Source organism: Melospiza melodia, chromosome Z (genome assembly GCF_035770615.1).
Source record: "Melospiza melodia melodia isolate bMelMel2 chromosome Z, bMelMel2.pri, whole genome shotgun sequence".
Classification (NCBI taxonomy): Eukaryota; Metazoa; Chordata; class Aves; order Passeriformes; family Passerellidae; genus Melospiza; species Melospiza melodia.
In genome coordinates this window covers 35551602-35572738 of record NC_086226.1, presented here as the reverse complement: position 1 = coordinate 35572738, position 21137 = coordinate 35551602, and the positions used below count along the sequence as shown (strand labels likewise).

The 21137-nt window shown below is 36.5% G+C and overlaps 1 protein-coding gene across 3 annotated transcripts in view; it reads right to left on the bottom strand.

The window, feature by feature from the left end:
• Positions 1-21137, bottom strand: part of RNF180 (ring finger protein 180) — a 69816-nt gene that overhangs the window by 12359 nt on the left and 36320 nt on the right. For all 3 annotated transcript variants that reach the window (XM_063180246.1, XM_063180244.1, XM_063180245.1), the window contains 2 exons: positions 11761-11986; positions 6994-7119 (listed from right to left, as the gene is read on the bottom strand). In XM_063180246.1, coding sequence (XP_063036316.1) covers positions 6994-7119; positions 11761-11986 — 352 coding nt within the window. The remainder of the gene's footprint in view (positions 1-6993; positions 7120-11760; positions 11987-21137) is intronic.

Genomic DNA, 21137 nt, shown 5'->3' with positions numbered 1-21137 from the left:
TAACAGTATAGCTAACAGCTAATTAAGAATATAATATAGTCATTTTTTCCCTATTCCCTATTCTTCTTGGCGTAGCTGGCAAGGATTATTCTCCACTTCCACTAAAACACATAAAAATACTTGCTATTTCCTGTCATTGGTGAAGAAAAAAGGCATCTTTCCTTTCACTTGTTCATAGAGACCAATCTGAACCTGAACTAATCACAGCAGAACTTTACACAAAACATAAATATTAAAATCAAGAGATATTTTATGCTCTAAACAAATTCTGTAATGAAAGACTACCACTTAAAAAAAATAATAATTTGAAGTTTACCCAACGTGGTTAAACAAAGATTATGTATTGTTTTCAGTAGTCCCTAGAGAGCAAATAGTAAATATTTATGTGATCTTATTTAATAAACAAATCAAATAGAACCCTTTTATGATGGCTTAAATAAAATCATAATGAAAGACACTATTTTATCAAACTGCAGAACATCTTACAAAACAGGCATACTGAGTAGTCTAAAGGTCTTCCTACCCTATCATTCTTTTCCTGACAAGTCAGACTATGAGGAAATGGTCAGGATTGAAAAAAAGAAAGCACAAGGCAAGGATATTGCAACACTTTTCCCTCTCAGTCCCAGGGACTTGCATTTCCATGATCTCCACAGAAAAATGTGGTACCTTTGAGTTTAACAGGAACTAGAATCTGTCATTATTTGAACCCATGCTTTGGGGTAACGATAATTTTATTTAATGTCTCTTAGTTCTTTTGCAGAGTTCTAGTTCTTTTATTACGAGACAGTGAATAACAGCAGCATACATACACTTCTGTCATGCCTTTCCTGATCTTAATTACCGCAATCATCCCCCCTCTTTTAGTAATCTGTTTCTTTGTGTGAAGTATTATAGTCTATTTACATAATCCTCATCAGGAAACAATTTAAAACTGACTTTCTCTTTTATCTTTTCTGTACCCTTCCTGCTAACTACCTTGTTTTGTGATGAAAAGAAAACAATGTAAACATTGCTGAAGAACACTAGGTTCCAAGACAGTCTCCTGCCACTGATTGCACTTGGTTTTAATTTTTATTATCCCAAATATTTCATACTGTAAGCAAATCTTACACCTTCATATCTTGTAAAAAATATGCTGGGTAATACGAGCTGTAATTTAGACCCATACAGGATCCATATGATATATCTTCAGCGAGAAAAAATAATCATATATTTGTATTCTTTGTTTGGCATCTTTTAACTGGCTATTAATGCTTCAAAGGACTTTCCCTCTTATCCTGAACACAGCTATATTTTATCAAGCATCTTTAGAAAAGGACCTTAAAAGTTTTTAGGAATTGTAAGCTGCAGAGTGAAAACCCTGATATCTCTAACACCCCTACAAGGTAATTTGGGTTTCTCTGGTACAGCTGTGGGCCATGGCTCCATAGGAGGTCCAAGATGTTCTTAGTTTGTCTCACTGACCAGCATGAACACTTGGCTGCCTAAGCAGAACTAAAGATGCCAATCTAACATCCATTCAGGGACATGTCAAATGGGGAAAGGCTATAGTATACCTTTTTGCCATGGCCATTCTAGCACAACCCTTGGTGTTGCATAATTACAGCTACCAATATTCCTGCCACACCAGGAATATTGGTAGCTTACAGTACCATGGTTAAATGGAAAAAAGCAATCCTGATGACACATACAAATTAGACAGAATTTGATTCCCTCCAGTGAATTGATGAACCAATAGAGACAAATCAGCAACCATAATTTCTGAGTAGTAAATTACTTTCCTATACAGGCTAGTGCTGGAGGCACTCTTTAGGACTGGAACATCCTTTTCAATGAGAATGTGGCTCTGAAGGAGACCCTAAAGAACAGCCTCTGCAAAACAGATTAAAATATAAACAAGACTATTGATACACAATATTTAGTTCTAACACTGTTGGCAAAGTAACAGGGAATGAAGTGGCAGCCATGAAGCTGAAGTTTAAAACTTCTCTCTAGCAAAGACCTTTTAATTTTAAACCTTCCCTTCAATTTTCTTTTCCTTTCAGATTGACTTCTACTTGGCAAGATGCAGAAGGAGAAGCATAAAGGCTATTTAGTGCATAGCCGTTCCATGGGACCCAAGGGGGACTCCGGAATCAAGAAATCAGTCTTGCATTTTTTACCAGCAGGAGCTGACAGAACTTGTGGGCAAGGAAAATGGGTACAAGAGTTAGGGCTCAAGTGCTGACAAATCAGTAAAATGACAAAGTGGCCATCAGTGGAGCTGACCTAAGACACTCAACCAGCAGGTTTGGATTCTGTCTTTTCTGTATTAGTGTACTATAAGCCTAGCAGACACTGAGAAAACACTTTCCAGTGAAGTGTGTCTTTTTTAGGCAGAAAATTCACTTTATGTGAAGACTGCAGATTGCAAATGCATTTTGTGACAAATAGATGTATGACAATTAACTTTTTGTGATTTGTCAAGCCCTACTGAGGAATCTTGTGACGACAGGCAGAGAGAGCTGGGCCCATTTAGTCTAGAGAGGAGAAGGCTGAGAGGGAAGATCAATAACATATATAAATATCCCAAAAGTGGGTTTCAAGAGGATGCTGCCCAACTGTTCAGTGGTTTCCAGAGACTGGGAAAAGAGCAATGGCCATGAACTAAAACACAAGAAGTTCCACCTCAACATGAGGAAGAACTTTGTGTTGAAGGTGGCAGAATACTGAAACAGGCTGCCCAGGGAGGTACAGCCTCCCTCTCCAGATATTCAAAACCCAGCTGGATGAGTTCCTGAGTCATGTGCTCTGGGTGACCCTGATGGGATGGATTAGAAGAACTTGAGAAGAATAGTCCAAAATAAGGATTATTCTGGGAGCCTTCTGCCAGTATTACTCTTTATAGCTAAAATGAAACGCTGCACCTTCTATTTTCAGTAACACCTGTCTTGTTTCTTCTCAGTAGATCACAGTTATCTGAACTTGAAAACCAGTATCACTTTATTTGGTTATTTTAAACAAGGAAGATTTAACTTAAAACTTGTACATTTCTTGTTTCCAACATCCTGCCTTTTTTGCCTATCAAACTGAAATCACGATAAGAAGAATCTCGAATCAAGAAAGCAAATTTTAGTATCGTACCCCTATTTTAAAGACAGAGATACAAAGAAATTTACCAACTGGCATTATTAAAAGCTTTCTCTAAAGGAAATGGTTCACCATTTTCTCTAGAGAATGATTACATAAAAAGTCATAGCAGATGTGACCTACTGAAGTGATGGTAATTTCCACCAGGTTTTAGTAGGCTTGGAAAACACTCTATTGCAATCTTGATGCAGAAGTCAATATTTTTATTAAGTACCTAAAGACATGAGATTAGGAAAGAATCTGCACAGATTTCATCGTATACAACACTGGAGGAATGTTTTCTAGATTAAACATTTGAAAAGATAGAAACAAACATTCTATTTTTAACTAGACTTTCAATTTAATTGCCATGTTTTATATAAAACATCAGCAACATTAACAGATGGAGGGGATTCCTATTAGCCTAGGAATAATTATGATTCCAAATACTAACCAAAGGCTGTAACTGTAAGAGGTTCCATAATACTCCTCTGCAGTTCTGAGCACCTACTTCTATTTTCTTGAGTCATCTCTACAACCTTACTCTACATGCAAGCAACCAGCATCTATCTACAATGCAATCATCATTATCCCGACTACTTTATCCTTTATCTCTGCAATAGATAATTGCAGAGATAAAGGATAAAGTAGTCAGGATAAATAATCAGATTTATGCAAAACTTTAGAAATAACACTTTTAGGCACAGTGTACTAAATGTCTCAGTCATTTTTAATTTCTGCACTTGATTACACCAAAGTCAATGTCAAATTAAGTATCATATTTGCAATTTAAATTATTATAATCTCTTATTTTAGCTCACATTTCTGTATCAAATTACTGTTGGGGACCTACCCTTTGTTGGTGAACTTCCTGTAACTGTACAGCTCTTACAGAATGCAATTCCACTTTAATGGCATACAAAGGCCCCACTTAAGTTATTCAGTTATGATATATGATAATAAGATCCAATTGAGTGTGCTTGCTATTTAACTTTTTTGTTCAAACTACACTATTTATCTGTTATAAAATCTATTTAAGAAAATTATTAATCGAGATGTTATTTCTGTTGTGAAATTGCGATTTTTTGAAGTTGTCAGTACTCAAAAAATAACTAATATAGTATCTTTTTTTATCTCATATGAAACAGAAGACATTTTATGGAATTTAAAATTAGTTTGTTAACTTTTCCATGTATTAAAAATCTGAATGGGAAAAGAATTGCTTTCCTTTGTGAACAGCATTTTCATTTCATCATTAACTTATCCTTGACCAAACACCATATAGACAGCAATACCATAAGCAATGTTTATGAAACAAGTGGGAATTCTGTTGATTATTTTATTGGAAAAAAATACAGTGCAATACAAGGGCAAACTAATCTGGAGCAATTTTCATCGGTGTAAAGCTCAAAAGTGCTGCAGTGCTGAGGTTTCTTTCTTTTTGTATAAGAACTGAAAAGTTAGGGTTGTTTGATAATTCTACATTCCCTATGGAAAATCTCATATGAAAGAAAACTCACATGTAGATTACCAAATATAACTGGCTAAGTGAATAAGTTCAGGAAAAAAAGTAAGGACAAAGAAGTGCTTGATTTTATCTAGCAGTCCTGCAATGTTTATAAAGTCAAAATTAGTTAACCTGATAAATTTTGTATATAATCTAAACTTCCTAACAGTAACTTTTGTCTCCTCATATCCCAATCTAGTTCTGAGGTCTGATTTTATCTAGCATATCTAATGAGTGATTTACTGGCTAAGGTATACTATTTTTACATCTGTGGTATTAAAATTATATTGTGGAAGAGGTTTTGTCACAATGAAAGCTGGAATAATATGAAAAGAGCTTCCAGATACTCCATGAACACTGGACCTGCTGGATATGAAAGTGAAAGAGCATATGCATTTCTAACATGGCTGCAGAATTTATTCTTTGCCAATACAGTACTGTACTGCAGTATTTGACAGTGCACTCCTATACAGAGGTGGTTATTTTCATGTTCAAATTTGCAAAATTTCATTGCTTTCTAAGCACTGTAATGACATCCCTTTTCACTCCAGTCACTCTACTCATGTACCCACCCTATTCCTCTTCCCATTCTTTATAATTGACTTCTGAAATTATAACATCTTATTAGGCTATTAGGTTCTTAATTACAAGAAAATTAATCTAAGTACCCTCTTTATCCCTTCAGATCTCAGTGGTATCAGGGTTTCCCTTTGCAATGGAATCTAATATGGTGTCAGAAGACTTTTGCTGCCACTATTCTCAGCATTTTATGCCTGTTAAGTTTGAGCAGTGTCCTGAGCCAGTGAACAAAAACAATTATGGAAACCAAATACAGAACTTTAGGGGTTGCTAAGTACAATTTAGATATAAGCCCAAATAAACAGTCCAGGAAGAAAATACTATATATTTGCATTTTGAAAGCAAACAAACATGCAGTAGTTTTTACTGAACTCAAAAGTCAGAAGAGAGACAAGGCAGCAATCCTCTTATTGAGAAATGCAAAGACAAAGTTTCAGACAGCTTTATGGTTTGTGTGTCTCATTAACTAGATTTAACCATGTTCCCATTTAGTGTGGGACCTTTAGGCTATACTTTGGAGACACATAATTCCAGCACTCAAAATTATCTTTGGCAAATTTTCAGGTGTAACAATACTGAAACTTTATGATGTCTCCAGACCTTTCTTTTATTTCTACTTACTTATGCTTTGTACAATGCTTAGCATTGAGAAAGATATTTATGAAAGGCATAATTTGTATAAGACTACAAAACATAAAGGAACTATGTCACATGCATAATATACATTAAAATATATCAATAAGCCCAGCATTAACACTCATACTATATCAACTCCTGTTAGACAAAGTAAGTACTCGTCCTCATTGTCCTGTCAACAGTTTTTTCTCTGAATAATACCAAAGATAACCTATGAGTTCTCAAATTTCTCTAGCCTGCTATTTTTGATGGCCAAGAACATTTCTTGATGTTATCAGTACCAAATTATGACATTACTTGACATGATTTTATAAGTGGAGTTCCAGAATTTATCAAATGTCACCTTTATAAAGGCCTGGGTAGACTTATACAAGGAATATAAAATGCAACTCCTTTTTTTCCCCACATACTTTTAGACGCCATCTGATCCTGCAAACAGGAAAAGCATATCTGCTAGCTAGCATTATGAAAAGTGTACACAAGTAACTACAAGTAAATTTACATGAGGCCTGGTGAGGAAAGGCCATTAGACTGAAAGCAGGGAAATATGGGTAAACAGTGAATCCTGCATTTAGATGGTCTAGCTTAAATTTGTTCAGTTCATGATCAGTTAATCCTGAAAATGTTTAGTGTTAAAGTAGCAACAAGAGACTAAGTTTTCTTCATACAATAAAGAGAAAATGAAATGAAAACACCCATACCCATTGCTGTATTTCGTATGCATTATATATGGAATAATATATATCATTCAAAATTTTTATTTGACTTCTTTTATAAAAGTCTGATTCTTCTGATTTTTTTTGAGAGTCTTTATTTACCACACTCAGAACTAGCAACTTTTCTCCTAGAGTAATTTTTTTTATTCCACTATGCAGACAGACAATTTTCTGAGAAGGAAGCTATACAAAACTATCCTGATAATGTGTACAGAATTAAAGATTCAAAAATAAATTAAAAGGTACAAGCACAATTGTCTTTTTACAGTTTGCAGTTTATCTTCAGATTCAGAGCACTGTGTATGAATCACCCATGAGAATTAAACTCATCTCTACTTTAAGAATCACCTGTCTGTTTGCCGATGGCACGTATTAATCAGAGTCTTATTTTCAAATATTACGCTTGAGTTTGAATGACATTCAGGCAAAAATTAAAAGTCTTACCTTCAAAAACTCTGAATGCTTTTTTGCAGCTTGGTAGAGGCCATTTAGCAGAATTGGATTTTTGAAAATTTTCCTTTAAATTCAAATATTCCACAGGGAAAAAAGATCTGGTAGAGTTATTCAGATCTACAATAATTAAGGGGAAAGAATACATACATCAATGCCCTAAATAAAGCATAATAATAATGAGCATAATAATTTGCATAAATTTACACAAAATAAAAAATGCCATATCTACTGTGTAATTCTTCTGATTATAACACCTATTTTTTAAAAATCACATTTATGCAACCATTTCCATACATAGCAAGAGCAAGTTGTAAACATTCTGCTTCTTTGGAAAAAAAAATTAGAAAAGATTATGTCATTATGATAATTTCTGGCAAAATTATGCATTTAAGAAATCAAGCTATTTAACTTACAAAACTATTATGATCTCTCTTAATAAAAATTATATCCATAAAAATGACTGTGGTATTAATTCTCAGCTTTTTGTTTAACATCACCATTCAGTAATAGTCAGTAAAGCAAAGGAAGGGGAAGAGTCTGAAATTTTTTTTAGATTTTAAAAAATACTTTGGATTAACAGGAAGTTAATAATACTAATTAATTAATCCTGTTAATTAATTATTTTTTAAGTTTTTAAGAAAACATTTGTAGGATGATTCATGACACATTGCAAGAGTTGGCATTATGCACTAATCTCAAGAAATCAACATCTTCTCAGTGTATAATTTGGGGAAATACCTACATGGTTGCAAATTAAAACTGCCAAACTAAGATATTCATAGGAATGCAATGGAAAACTAAAAACAACAGTATTTTCCTACCATAGAATTGATCTACTGATAACAAACAGGGTTGCTAAGCTAGTAGTTAACAGGAAAAACTTCAACCCCCTGCTCATCAATTTGTGCCTCCAAACCAAGATGGCTCCAGATAAATATTAATAGTAGCTGGTACCATAATTCTTTCTGTATCTTCAAAGTAAGAAAAGACATTCACAGGATTTTTGAGAAGGCTTTTTTTATTACTTCATGTGGTCCAATGTAATGGAACATACTTTTCCAATAATAAATATTTTATGAAAGGATAAAATCTTTTTCTCTGGCAAATTTAAGAAAGCTAAGCTTTTTGTGAGCAGGCTCCAAAAAGAAGAAAAAAATGCCTCTGCTTTTTCTGTGTAAGATGAAAACATTAACAGATTTGAAGTAAAAACCCCATGCTAGTTTGATTCTAAAAATTATCCTTTATTTCACCATGTCACAATGCAGGTGGCACGAAGCTACACAACACATGAAGAGCACAGAATCTTCAAATCCTCCATCTCGTTATGTGAAAATAGAGCTACTGCACATATAAACTGCTGTCACTGAAGGAAAAAGGGCCTTTTCTCTCCAAAATGTAAAATGAACAAACTGTGCATTTTTCACTAGTGTTTTTTAAATTTTTATGAAAGAGCTTTATATGCTACTGAACATATTTGGATTAAGTACTATTGAGATTCAGGCTTTTGATGAGACTCTGCTTGCTTCTCACAGCACAGAGAACATTTTATTTTCCTGCTACAGACCACAGAAATCAACACAGTTCTTTCAATTTTATTCAAATTTAAATACTGAAACCTCTGGTGAGGCATCTAATTCCTGTTTCTCAGAAAAGACAGTGGTGACAAGACTTACTGGCTTCTAGAAGCCTGCTTGGCTGGGCTTTCAATGCAAGATCCCCTCAGGCTGGCCAGGTCACCTGTCCCTCTGCAGGTACACGACCCTCTTTCCCTGCCACGTGCCTGGACCTCCCTTGCACAACCTCTACCCTCAATCTGTATTTCTCCAAAGTGGTGGATTTATTGCACATGCGTGTCAGATCTGGCGCTTCTTGCAAACAACATAAATTAAATTTTTATTAATGGAAGTGCAGAAGATCATTCTGTCCCTGTAAGTGAAGCATTTAAAAGATGCTTCTTTTAAGTTAAGTTACTTGATGGAATCAGCTCAAGAGCTGTTTTCTTATGTGTATCCTGGGCACATTGTCATCTGATCAGATGTGAGTTTATCCTGATGGGAGAAGGGCTTCTAAGAAAGCCTTTAAGAAAGATGGGAACACATAGTAAGCACCATAGAGCAACCTATCTGGACTGGAACTCATGCTTAAGGGATCCTGTAAAAAAGGCTCAGCTGACCAAGGCAACTGGCCAGAGGAATTGCCTTTGTGAGTCAAATATGGCTTTGTAACTCTCAGTTAAACACTGATTTTCTCCATAATTGATGTCTTAGCCCTTTTTTTTGACATGTTAGATGCATCCTTCTGTTGCAGTTATGTTCAGTCTGCAAAACTGTACAAGCTAAAGAGTGAATTTCTGAGTATATCCTTAAATTTTTTTCTTTTTGACAAATCTTTGTAAAATATATGCACTCACACATATTTTACAAAAGGAAAGCTGCAGAGAGCATCGAAATTAATGAGGGACATAAGACATCCCAGCTGCAGCATTAGAGAAGTATGTAAAGACTACAAGCAACTTTGCTTTGTTACCTGCACAAACCTATAGTAGCAGTGACTTAAGCATAAGTTTTTAAAGGCTTAATAACTCTTCTGAGTGGAAAAAAACCCCAAATTACTATGCTTTACATTGCTCTGGCACCATTCATCTTCTTAATGTGCTGATTTTACTAATTCCTCTGAGGATACAATATCATCATCAATACCCCTTAGTTAATTTAAAAGTTGTTCCAGTATGAACTGGAATATTTCAAAATATTTTTCTTAGTATATATAATAAACAAAGCTAAATTACTGTACCTATTTTTAAATATATTGCTAAGTCAAGCACATATTGCTATATACTGAATGGCAATATACAAATAGCTGCAGATTTCTTTCATCTGAAGTAGTTAATACAAAATATATACTGTCATGGTCCACTATTTATAGTAGACTCTATTTACAAATCTATGATACCTTATGTCCTCCTTAGGCACATAATTCTTCTTCCTCAAAAGAGCTACATACCTATTTAATATTTTAAGAGTGGGTAAGGTTGAATGGGATGTCTTGAGAACAGCTAGTCCAACCTGCTCTGGCAGGGTCAGCTGCACAGGGGCCCAGAACCCAGCTGGGTTTTGACGGGTGTTCAACAGCCTCTCTGACCAGACTGCTTGACATTCTCACACAAAAAAAAAGCTCTTTCTTGTGTTCAGATGGGATCTGTTGTGTTTGAATTCGTACCGAATGCCTTTTGTGCTGTCAGTGAGCACCACTCAAAAGAATCTGGCTCCTTCCTCTTCACTCCCTCCCACCAGGCATTTTTACACATTGTATGTTAGGTACTCAAAGGCTACAAATAATCCTAGTAATATTTCACTTAGAAAACTGTAACATGTTGAAAAGTTTTGCAAATACATTTTAGAAAGCATCTTTATTCCACTTTTGTGCTCTCCCAGTGGTAATTTTCTGCAGCAAATCTCCTAAATTGGTTTTTTTAAATTTAAATAGCCCTAGAAAAACCTAACTATCTATCAGTGAAAGACACTTCATCTGTACATCAAATTGAAGGGAGCATCAAACATTAGGAAAATGAAATGAGAACAGCTTGAAATCTCTATACAGCAGACTGGCAGGTGTTGAGAGTGCTCAGGCTGCAGCTTTCCGCCCATTTTCTCTGCTGCAGTGCATCAGTGCAGGTATAGCCAGTCTCTATCCCTGGCAACCAGCAGCTGCTCAGTGAATCACCTTGAGGCAATAGGTTCACCTGAAAAATGCTTCCTTCCCACCCAAATGAGTTCTTTATCCCAGTCAGTTCCTCAAACTGACCGGCCATCAAATCATACAAAGTTAGGTAGTTAGGTCTGTTCAAAAGCAGAGTCTGTGGACAACCAGAAACAGAAGTGGGCAGCTCTGCTGATCAATGTGAAACCATACTTCAGTCTGCATCCCTAACCTGCCATCATCACAGCACTCACAACAGCTTAAAGAGGATCTCTGCAAGATCTCTGTAGAGTCTAAAATGAAACAAACACTCCTGCATGGCTGAGTCATTTCCATTACTTTGTGAACTGTCTCTGCACAGTTTTAAGTGCTGTAAATGACCTGACTCCAGATACATGGTGCAATTTTATCAATGGCACTTGAATCTACCATATAAGCTTTGGACATAAAAGACTGACTCATGCTGTTCCAGATATTCTATCTGCAGAACTACTTACCCTCTTCTATTTCTATACCCAATCTGACACCAAACACCCTAGCCACCATATTTTCCTACTGTTAAGAGTACACAGCACTAGAGTTGAGGGTACAGGAGGCTAGGACAGGAGAATTTAAGAAGATGATCAAGGGTTTAAGAAGATGATCTCCAAGCCTTTAATTGTCTCTAAATTTAATGTCATAAATGAAAAGAGCATTTTTTTGTGTGCGCCATGAAGTGAGCAATTTTGAAAATACTTTTCCATTAGGATAGTTTGAGAAATGTTTATTATGTTTTGAGCTTGTTATTATTCAGGAAGAAGAAACAAAAGAATTCTATCAGAAAAGAAAGCAATCAGAATCTCCTTTCTAAAATAAAAAGTTTAAAAGTACATGTCCCGAATAGCTTCTTGACATTGAAGAGAACCTGCGTGGAATGTTATTAGGAGAGGTTAAATGGAAAGAAAATCTCACAGTGGATTAACATTACCAAAATTTGCTCTGAATGCATACAGGAAGGAAAAGTACAAATAATTTTTATTTGTAAAAAGTAAATAAGTGCAAAATCCTTCATTTCTATACCTGTTTGGAAAAAAACTCTGGCAATTGTAGTACGACACAGTGGACATGGAGTGCTGGTTGGATTGTCTTTGGCAAGCATCCTTAAGCAAGGTTCGCAAAAGATATGGTGGCATGGATAGCACATGTAAGGGTTGAAATAAACATCCAGACACACAGCACAGAGATAGCTTTCTTTATCTCCTCTGAGTTCCTGCTCATCATCTGTATGCAGGTTATCATTTGCAGGCTGCAAGAAGAAAAAGAGAACATATTTTCACATTCAGCTCATAACTATTTTTGATAAACCAATTGTCCAGAAGATCATTTTCAGTAATAATATCACACACGTGATATTCTTAAATTTAATACAGGTAAATACTTTTAAAAAGATGATGAAATATAAAACAGGAATATCAGAAAAAGTCCTCTGTGGGAAAGACGAAAATCACAAGGCAGTAAAAGAAGGAAATAACAAAACCAAAACGGCTAAGTAAAACTCTATTTTGATCAGATTTCTTCTTTTAAAATTAATTTTTACAGTTTATATGTATCTGCATTACAAAAAGGCAGAAACATAGAATGGTATGGCTTGAATGGGACCTTAAAGATCATCTAGTTCCTACCTTCCTGCCATGTGCTAGATACCTTTCTTGAGACTAGGCTGATCAGAGTTCCACCCAACCTGGCCTTGAACATTTCCAATAATGGCACATCCATAACTTCTCTGGTCAAACTGTTACAGTGCCTCACCACCCTCAAAATAAATTTTTTTACTTAATATCAAATCTGAACTTACCCTACTGCAGATTGAAGTCATGTCTCCTTGTTCTATCACTACATGTCCTTGTAAATATTTTCTCTCCATCCTTTAGGCCCCCTTCAGGCACTAAATGGCCACAATTACATCACCCTTAAGCCTTCTCTTTTCCAACCAAATACTGAACAAACAAAACCACACTTTGAACAAACCAAATACTCAGTCTCCATTCCTCTAATTATTTTGGCAGCCTTGTCGGAACCTGCTCCAGCAGTTCCATGTCCTTGCTGTGCTGTGCCCCCAGAGCTGATGCAGCCCTGCAGGTGGGGTCTCAGCAGAGCAGAGCAGAGGGGCAGAATCCCCTCCCTGCCCTGCTGCCCACCCTGCTCTGGATGCAGCCCAGGACACGTGTAGCTCTCTGGGCTGGCAGTGCCCGTGGCTGGGGCATGTCCAGCCTCTCAGCCACCAGCACCCCCAAGCCCTTCTGGGCAGGGCTGCTCTTGATTCCTTCATGCCTCAGCTTGTACTGATATCAGGACTTGCTCCAACCAGTGCACATTTCACTTGGTCTTACTAAACCCTCAAGAGATTGCTGTACACCCAGTCTTTGAGTTTGTGCAAGCTCCTCTGGATGGCATCCCATCCTTCAGGTGTGAAAATACCTTTGCTGTGCCAAGAAAGGCAAAAAAAAAACAACTCTAAAAATAAACTGTGAATGATTCTGCCTTTGAAAATTAATTTGTGAATGTTAATGTTTGTAATTGAATTACTTAATGTTCCAGCAAGAATGTGTTCAAAACAAGCCACAACTTTATTACTACAAAGCACAGTATAAACCTTAGAGTAGAAAGTATAGGAACTCCTATCATCTTTGGTAACTGCTTGCTTTTGTCAGAACATGTGCTCCAAATTTCCTTGCACTGCTATATTTGTAGGAAGACATAGCTGGACTTCCCAAATGGTGCTCATCCTATATGAATGTAACAACTGGGGTGCGTTGCCATGTTCTGGCTTTGCTCCTGTAAGATGACTAAACCTTTCCAAGTAATCTGAAGATCTGGTATTTATGGCACCCTGGGTTTTTGGCTGTCATGATTTAGGAATAGTACTCTTCTATTTAGTGCTCCCACTGAGATTCTCCAAACCGTGTGCCACTCAACTCGTTTTCCCTCCCCTCTGTGGAGGGCTGGAGAGGAGAATGGGAGGCACAAAAGGTGAAGATCACTGACTGAGATAAGAACAAAAACTAGGAATGGTAGTGAGATATACTTACATATATATGCCTTTAGTATTGTTGCTGTTACTGTTCATATAAGGAAAAACACGGTTATTATTCACTGTGGAAACCCCTGACATAAATACCCCCCTGCTCCCTCTGGCTCAGAACCAGTGCCACCTGACTGCCCCCTCCAGCTTGGAACCGATGTTATCCAACCCTCCCTCCAGGTCAGAACCTGCACCACACTTACTCAACTGGAAGGAAGCCCTTCTCTTTGGAAGAGACTCTCTTTCCCCGACCCCAGCAATGATACAAGGTAGAATAGAATAATCCTTGAAGAGCTTAGCCATGCCCTCTCCTGACTACTGCAAAAGTTAACTCTGTGGAATGAGGATATTGGGTTAAAGAAGCAACCAATCTTTTATTCATTATGGGAGATACTCAGAAGACATTTACTATGCTCTGCCTCTTCTATCCATCTTCTTTGTTTCTGTTTCTGGTTTTCTCTTTCACAGATCACAGAACCCAATATACTGCAATAACCAAGAGATCCACCACAAAAAACCAAGATAGGAGCATATCAAGACACTGCTGAGCATCAAAACTCTTCTCTCATCCCCCTTACTCTAAACTCTCAATCCTTGCCTCCCCTGTGCAGCTGTGGTGGGAAGTGATAGAGAAGTTTTGGTGGCTGCCTGGAATCCAGCCAGGGTCAATCCAACACACTATGCATTACAGAGGCCACTTTTGACACTCATAGGCCATGACAGACCACTACTGCCTGACACTGGTACCAAAAGTTAATGACAATTGTTAATATTAGGGTTATGTAGATATGGAAATCTATAGATGTTTCAGAGAAGATTACATTTATGGCTTATTACATTTATGGCTTACACTTATGGTTTGGATTGCTGTGTTTCTCATTACTCCCAAAGAGTATCTCTCTCTACAGGAATTACTGAACGCTGCAAAGAGAGAGTAAATCCTTAACAGTATGCAATACAATACTGTGGATCGCATTAAAAATACAGAAAAATTCAGTCAGGATTTATCTGTTCTGGACAAACATTTGTTCTGTTGTTCTACCTTAGCCTTTGCATTGCACTTTCCAGGATATTATGTGGCAAGAGTGCTTGTAAATTCTGAGCTGCTGTGCCAAAACCACATTGCACTGTGTCAAATCACAAGGTCTTGTACAACCATGATTGTCAGTAACTGTTTCTCTTACCTTAGAACTTAGTCTAAGAACTGTCAACAACAGTTTCTATTACCTTAGAATTTACTGCTCCAGTTTGATTTTCTCCACTTGACAGGTCTGAAGAAAACTTCGGTGTGTAGTGAAATTTACAACAGGAGCAACTAGGATGTACTGATAAGCAGGAAGCACAAGTCTGGCTGCACTAACAGCCGCAGAAGCTAGATACAGACAGGAAGAGCTTGGCACCATTACTTCCAGCTCCATGCTGTAGGAAAGGTTCTTAAGACAACATTAAATACTAGAGTATTACAACTATCAGTAAAACTGTTTAACTCAGACTGTCTCTACACTTACAGCACAGAAAACCCACACCAGGACAGAATGGCAAAGGGTAACAAAATTTATTACAGCTAAGTAATTTTAGAATGAATTCATTCTAAAATTCTTCATTATACCATTTCTTTGGGGAAAAAAGTGGCAAATAATTTTGCAGAGAAAGTGAGGAAAGTAATCTCAGGTAATTACATGACTGATGACTTCAGCAGAAAGCAGGAAACACTAATACATTGTGAAAGTCCCCTCCAATGCTGCCACATGGCCTTGGCAGGGCAGAATTAAGTGTTTGAACTCAATCTTAAATGTCTTTTCCAATGTAAGTGACCCTATGATCCTATGCAATGTCAAAAACAATAATAAAATCTAGCACAAAAACAATATACAGAAAGCTTTTGCTAACTGGTTTTGATGAGAAGTGTTTGGAAAGAAAATACACTTGTGTCTAGAGGAGCTGACTGCAAGATAAATGTCTTTCAAATGGCAATTAGGTAACTAAGACAGCTAGAGGCAAAACTTCTGAGGACTCACAGGTAACAGCTGGTTCTGAGACAGGTTTGCAATAATGGTAAGATGCACAGACAGAGGTATCTCAGAACCAATTGCAACTATCAAAAGTTGCAATTTGATCAAAAAGATCAAAATTATTCTAATGTGCAAACAAGATCTAATTAGGAGTAATTTTCTTAGTGGAAGAGATGTCTTTTCTACAGCTTGGTGCCCCTTTTCAAAAGATCTATGTAGGCACATGGCATTATTCAGAACTGCAAAGCTAAAACCCGAGTAACTTCCTTGTGCAAGAAGCTAATGCACAAAAATTTAAAAAGTCATTATTTTTTTAGTTTGCAATTAAGTGGTGCCTATATATATTACTAGAGCCAGGGCTTTAGTGTATGAAAACTTAACAAGCATAATCCAGGTTGGTTTTCTTACAGGATTATAGTACAAACAAAATTAAGAAAGTACATGTAAACATCAAGGACAGTGAAAGATTGTCAAATAATAACAGAAAAGGCTGGAAAGCAAAACTATTGCTCCTGAGAAATGAAGGAAAGGTAAGAGCCTTTCATCTTCCCACACTGATTGGGAGCTGCTAATGCGGCTTTGACAGTAATCCCTATATAGGGGGACATCTATAGTGGGACATCTGAAGGATATTAATGAAAGAGAGGAATCAATTTCTGCTTGAGAAGCCTATAAAGCATGTTAAGGAACAAGGAGTCTCATACAGCAGTGGTTGAGAAGGGGCATGAAGCTATGAAATATGGATATTGGAGATTGTGAGAAGTCTCTGCTACTGGACTACAGGAAAGTAGTTGATTCAGTTTCACATTCAGAAAGAATACATGCATCACTGGATATCTAATGCAACACATTATCTAATGTACGGTTTACCTGCAATTATATGAAAGACCCAGACCAAGTGGTCGTACACTCAAGAAAAGATTTCGTATGAAAGCTATCAGTAAAAGGAAGTTTAGAGTAAAACCTGGAAGCATGATCAAAACAGTGGCAAAACCAAATAAGGCACATATGTCATTTGACAAAGTTGCCCTATTGTGAAAAAAAAACCCAACCTACAAAACCATTCATTTTCAAATGACTTATTCAGAATGCCTTGTTATCTCAAAAATGTCCACAGTTGAAAGGAATGATGACTGAGGGGAAATCAGTTATATATTTCACATTATTATCTTGCAAAGAAAACTGCCTCTAGAATGATTTTTAGCTCTAAACCAGACTTTAACTCTTCAATTATAATGCAGAATTGGAATCATACACCTCAGGTCTAAAAAGGTGAGAAAGAATGAATATTGATACTGTTTAATACAAAAACAGAACAAAAAGAAATAAATGATTCTTGGTTGTTGCTGGACAAAAATATCAGTAGCTTCACATTGTCCCACAACAGCTTTTGAATCTCTTAGACAATTGCAAACAGAACTGGTACAAGACTTATTACATCAGGTACATTGCTTCCTGAAAATGTCTTAAAATTGACAGGTATATTGGACACAGGGACTGAATGACTGTCGTTGTTATGAGAAAATTTTTAAGTGTTCTTTTGCTTCAAACGGAATTTAACTAGACTTATTTCTGTAGAATAAGTTAGTGACTTCTAACGGCATTTCAAAAGTAAACTCAGAAAAAAAATAAATCTAATATTAAAATGCAGAAAAATCCTACTCAAAAATGTTGCTAGCTATATTAGCAGAAGTTCTTCCAAATCAGGCTATGAAGTATGCCAGGGTTTGTATGCCTTTGAACACTGTTTCAGTTGACAGGTATAATGAATACAAAAGGACATATTTTCTGGTGTCTGGCAGAACTAAGCTTGAAACATAAAAATCATAATAGGGTAGAGAGATCAATGCCCATGGCTTAAACATCTTTAAAATCAATAACTGAGTCTAAATTCCCCGCACTTTAAATTTCTCACCATACAACATTCCAGAAGAGCTCAAAGGCAAGCCAAAATTTTCAAAGCAGAGCCAAGCTGCCCAAGCAGCTCTGAGGAGCCACTTATTGCCATGTTCTCCATTCAGAATGACAGAACCACAGGATGAGTCCGGTTGGGAGGGACCACAGTGGTTCATTTCAACCAACTCCAGCAGGGAGTAGGATTGTGTCCAGACAGTTTTTGGGTGTCTCCAGGGAAGGAGACTCACAACCTCTCCGGATAATCTGCTCCAGTGCTTGCTCCCCTGCACAGTGAAGAAGTTCTTCCTCATGTTCAGGTGGAATTTCTTGTGCATCAGTTCCTGGCCATAGCTCTTTTCCCATTACTTAGCACCTCATAGAAGAGCCTGGATCCATCCCATTGACACCCTCCTGTCAGACACCAGTGCACATTGATAAGGCTCCCTCTCAATCATATCTTTGAGGCTGAACAGGACCAGTTCCCAAGCCCTTCCTTACAAGAGAGATGCTCCAGCTCTTTAATCATCTTTGTAACCCTCTGCTGGACTCACCTCAGGAGCTCCATGTCTCTGTTGTCCTGAGGAGCCCAGAACTGGACACAGCACTCCAGGTGAGGCCTCACCAGTGCTGAGAAAAGGGGCTGGACCACCTTTCATGACCTGCTGGCAATGCTTCCCTAATGAACCCAGGACAGTCTTGGGCACTGCACTGTTGGCTCATTCAGACTCTCTCTGCTGCATTTGGGACTGATAAATTACTCTAGGGGAAAAAACTGGAAGATATTTTTCTAGAGAAATTTCTTTCTAGAGCTGAGAAGCTAACTGTGGTATTTTTTAATTGATGTTTTATTTTGGTTGTATTTTTGTTCTAGGTGGTTTTTTTGGTTTGTTTTTTTTTTTTTTTTGTGGGGGGAGAGGTTGTTTGGGTTTTTTTGTTTGGTTGTTTGTTTTTTATTCAGCCTCATTTAGAAGTTGCCTTAGGCATAGGTACTGGAGTTGTTCATCAAGGACAAGTACAGGTTGGATGGAGTAGTGAGTGATCCAGTCTAGTGAGTGGCACCTCTGTCCATGGAAAAGGGCTGGAAGTAGATTCCAACGCAAAGCATGCTATGATCTTGAGTGCATTGCAGAGCAAGGCTTCTAAGACAACTACTGAGAGGACACATATACTAGAGCACTTTAAGAAAGAAAAGAATTATAGAATGCCTGAGACATAGCAAGTTAACCAATTTGGTTCAATGAGATATTTTTACTTTGTCAGGAGACAAAGACTTATTTTGTTGAAGAAGTGGGAAAAGACCTCAGGAAAAAACAAACAAAGGGGAAGAAAATTATCTAATAACTTTTCTTTTCATTTGTGTCCATACCTCATCCAAAAAAATGACTATTTTAATTTATTGCTGATTCATATTGTTTTAATCAAGTTGAAACAGGCCACAAAAAACTGAATGTATCTTGTGCTAGGCACTGTACATAAGTATTATGCACTTATCCCCTTTCTTTCCAAGCATCTTATATAATATACTTCAGTTTCTTATTATGACAGATTTGAAATTTTTAAAGCATTTTTTGTTATGCAATTTGGTTAATCTCTGCAGTTCCTTCTATGGAGTACCAGCCTTTAGGCTTTTGAAATACACATCTAAACTGGCAGCTCTACATATTATTACCCTTTTAGAAATTTCTCTAAGAAGAATTGTATTTAAGGAACATCTCTAAACACAGCTTTTATGAAAATATCTTGAAGATCCCTGCAACTAATTTATAGGTTTATAATAAGGTTTCATTCCTATTAAAATAATTCAATTATAAAGAATAATTGAGAGATGGGCCACTGGAATAAATATTACTCAAAATTCTTGTACCACAATCATATAAACATCTTAAGATTTATAATCACCCTTAACTAGTATATAAGAAATTAGTACCATGTTACAAGCTTATCTTTGTTTTCATTTTGCCTTTCATAAAACACATACATAGTTTATATAGCATGTAAAAAGACAATGTCAGCTTTATAGTTAAGTAGCACATGAAGCTTGCCACCAGAAATAAACATCCAGGCACAGCTATTAGTGTCACGAAATCTAAGAATAAAGCAAATATTAACAATTATTAATCTTTATTGTAACCATTATTTCAAACAAAGAGAAGGAAAATTCATTCCCAGAGGCCTGCAGAAATTTCTGTGAATCTCACAGAAACTTGATACGATGCCTCAATGATAGATAAAAGGATCTGTTGGCCTTCTGGCATGAATTGCAGAGAAAACTTTTTTTTTAACAACTTCTTTTCTTTTTTTACAGATGTTGTATGTTTTACAAATATATTAGAGCTGGAAGGTCAAATTAGAGTCCTAAAGAAGTAAAAAAAATGATTGGCTTTTGTTAGTTAGAGCAAAACAGTTGCTATCTACCCTTGAAGTCCACCTCTCTAGTACAGTGAGTGCAACTCCTCTCTAGTACAAACCTGTAGTTGTTCTGGTTCCTGGTAAAAAGATATAGTCCTGTCAGTTTACATACAAATGAGATGAAGAATCAGAAAATATTTTGGCTTTAGATTAATTTTTTACTTGCAGAACCAGATTTTGTTGTCTTTTTTTTTAATTTTAGCAAAACAATTTAGAGCACTGAAATAACAGACAAGGGCTTATTTTTTAATTCTTTCTCTAGGATTTGTGTGAAAGTATACACTATTGCTTTTAGGGAAAATGCTTATAACAAAATGTTTGTAAAAGCATATCTTGAACAGTGCTGCTACATTTTGGCATCTTTGCATAAGTATAGTACTAGAAAGAATGCATTTGAAATGCTTCTGGTCATTCAGTATTATTTAAAGGCAAATTACAGCAATGCATGACATGATCTGAGGTAACAGCATACAACCAACACTTAATGAAGAATACCAACTCTTACCATTTACAAATGTCTCTCCCCCAGCACTATACAGCAGAAAGTGGAGTAGGCAACATGGAAGAGAGCTGGTCAGATGTGGAGGTTGGCTGCTGTTCTGAACAGTGTTTATAAACTGTTTATAACTCAATGTCATTCCATTTGTGGAACACTGCTTTCCAAAATAAGATAAATGTACAGATTTTTAGTTTCTTACCAGTCTTATTGCTCCTGGCATTTGCCTGCTCCAAGGTAAGGTTCTTTATATTCATAAAATCTACAGTAAGTACAAAGATTTGTCTGCTAGCAATTAGCAAAAGATCAACATAATGAGAATTACACAGTTTTTGGCTGCTAGTTACAGAAGACTTCTTACTATTCGGGACAGAAAGATGAGTTTGCTGAACTGAACTCTCAGTAAAAACTTTTTCAAAAATGTCTTCAAATGATTTTCAAACTAATTCCTCAGTTTTATTATGTAGCCATTACCATCCTTTCAGTCATCAGCTGTGGTGATTACATGATCACTCTAGTTTTATTAATACAATAATAACATGTTTCAAACATAGGTTGGAAA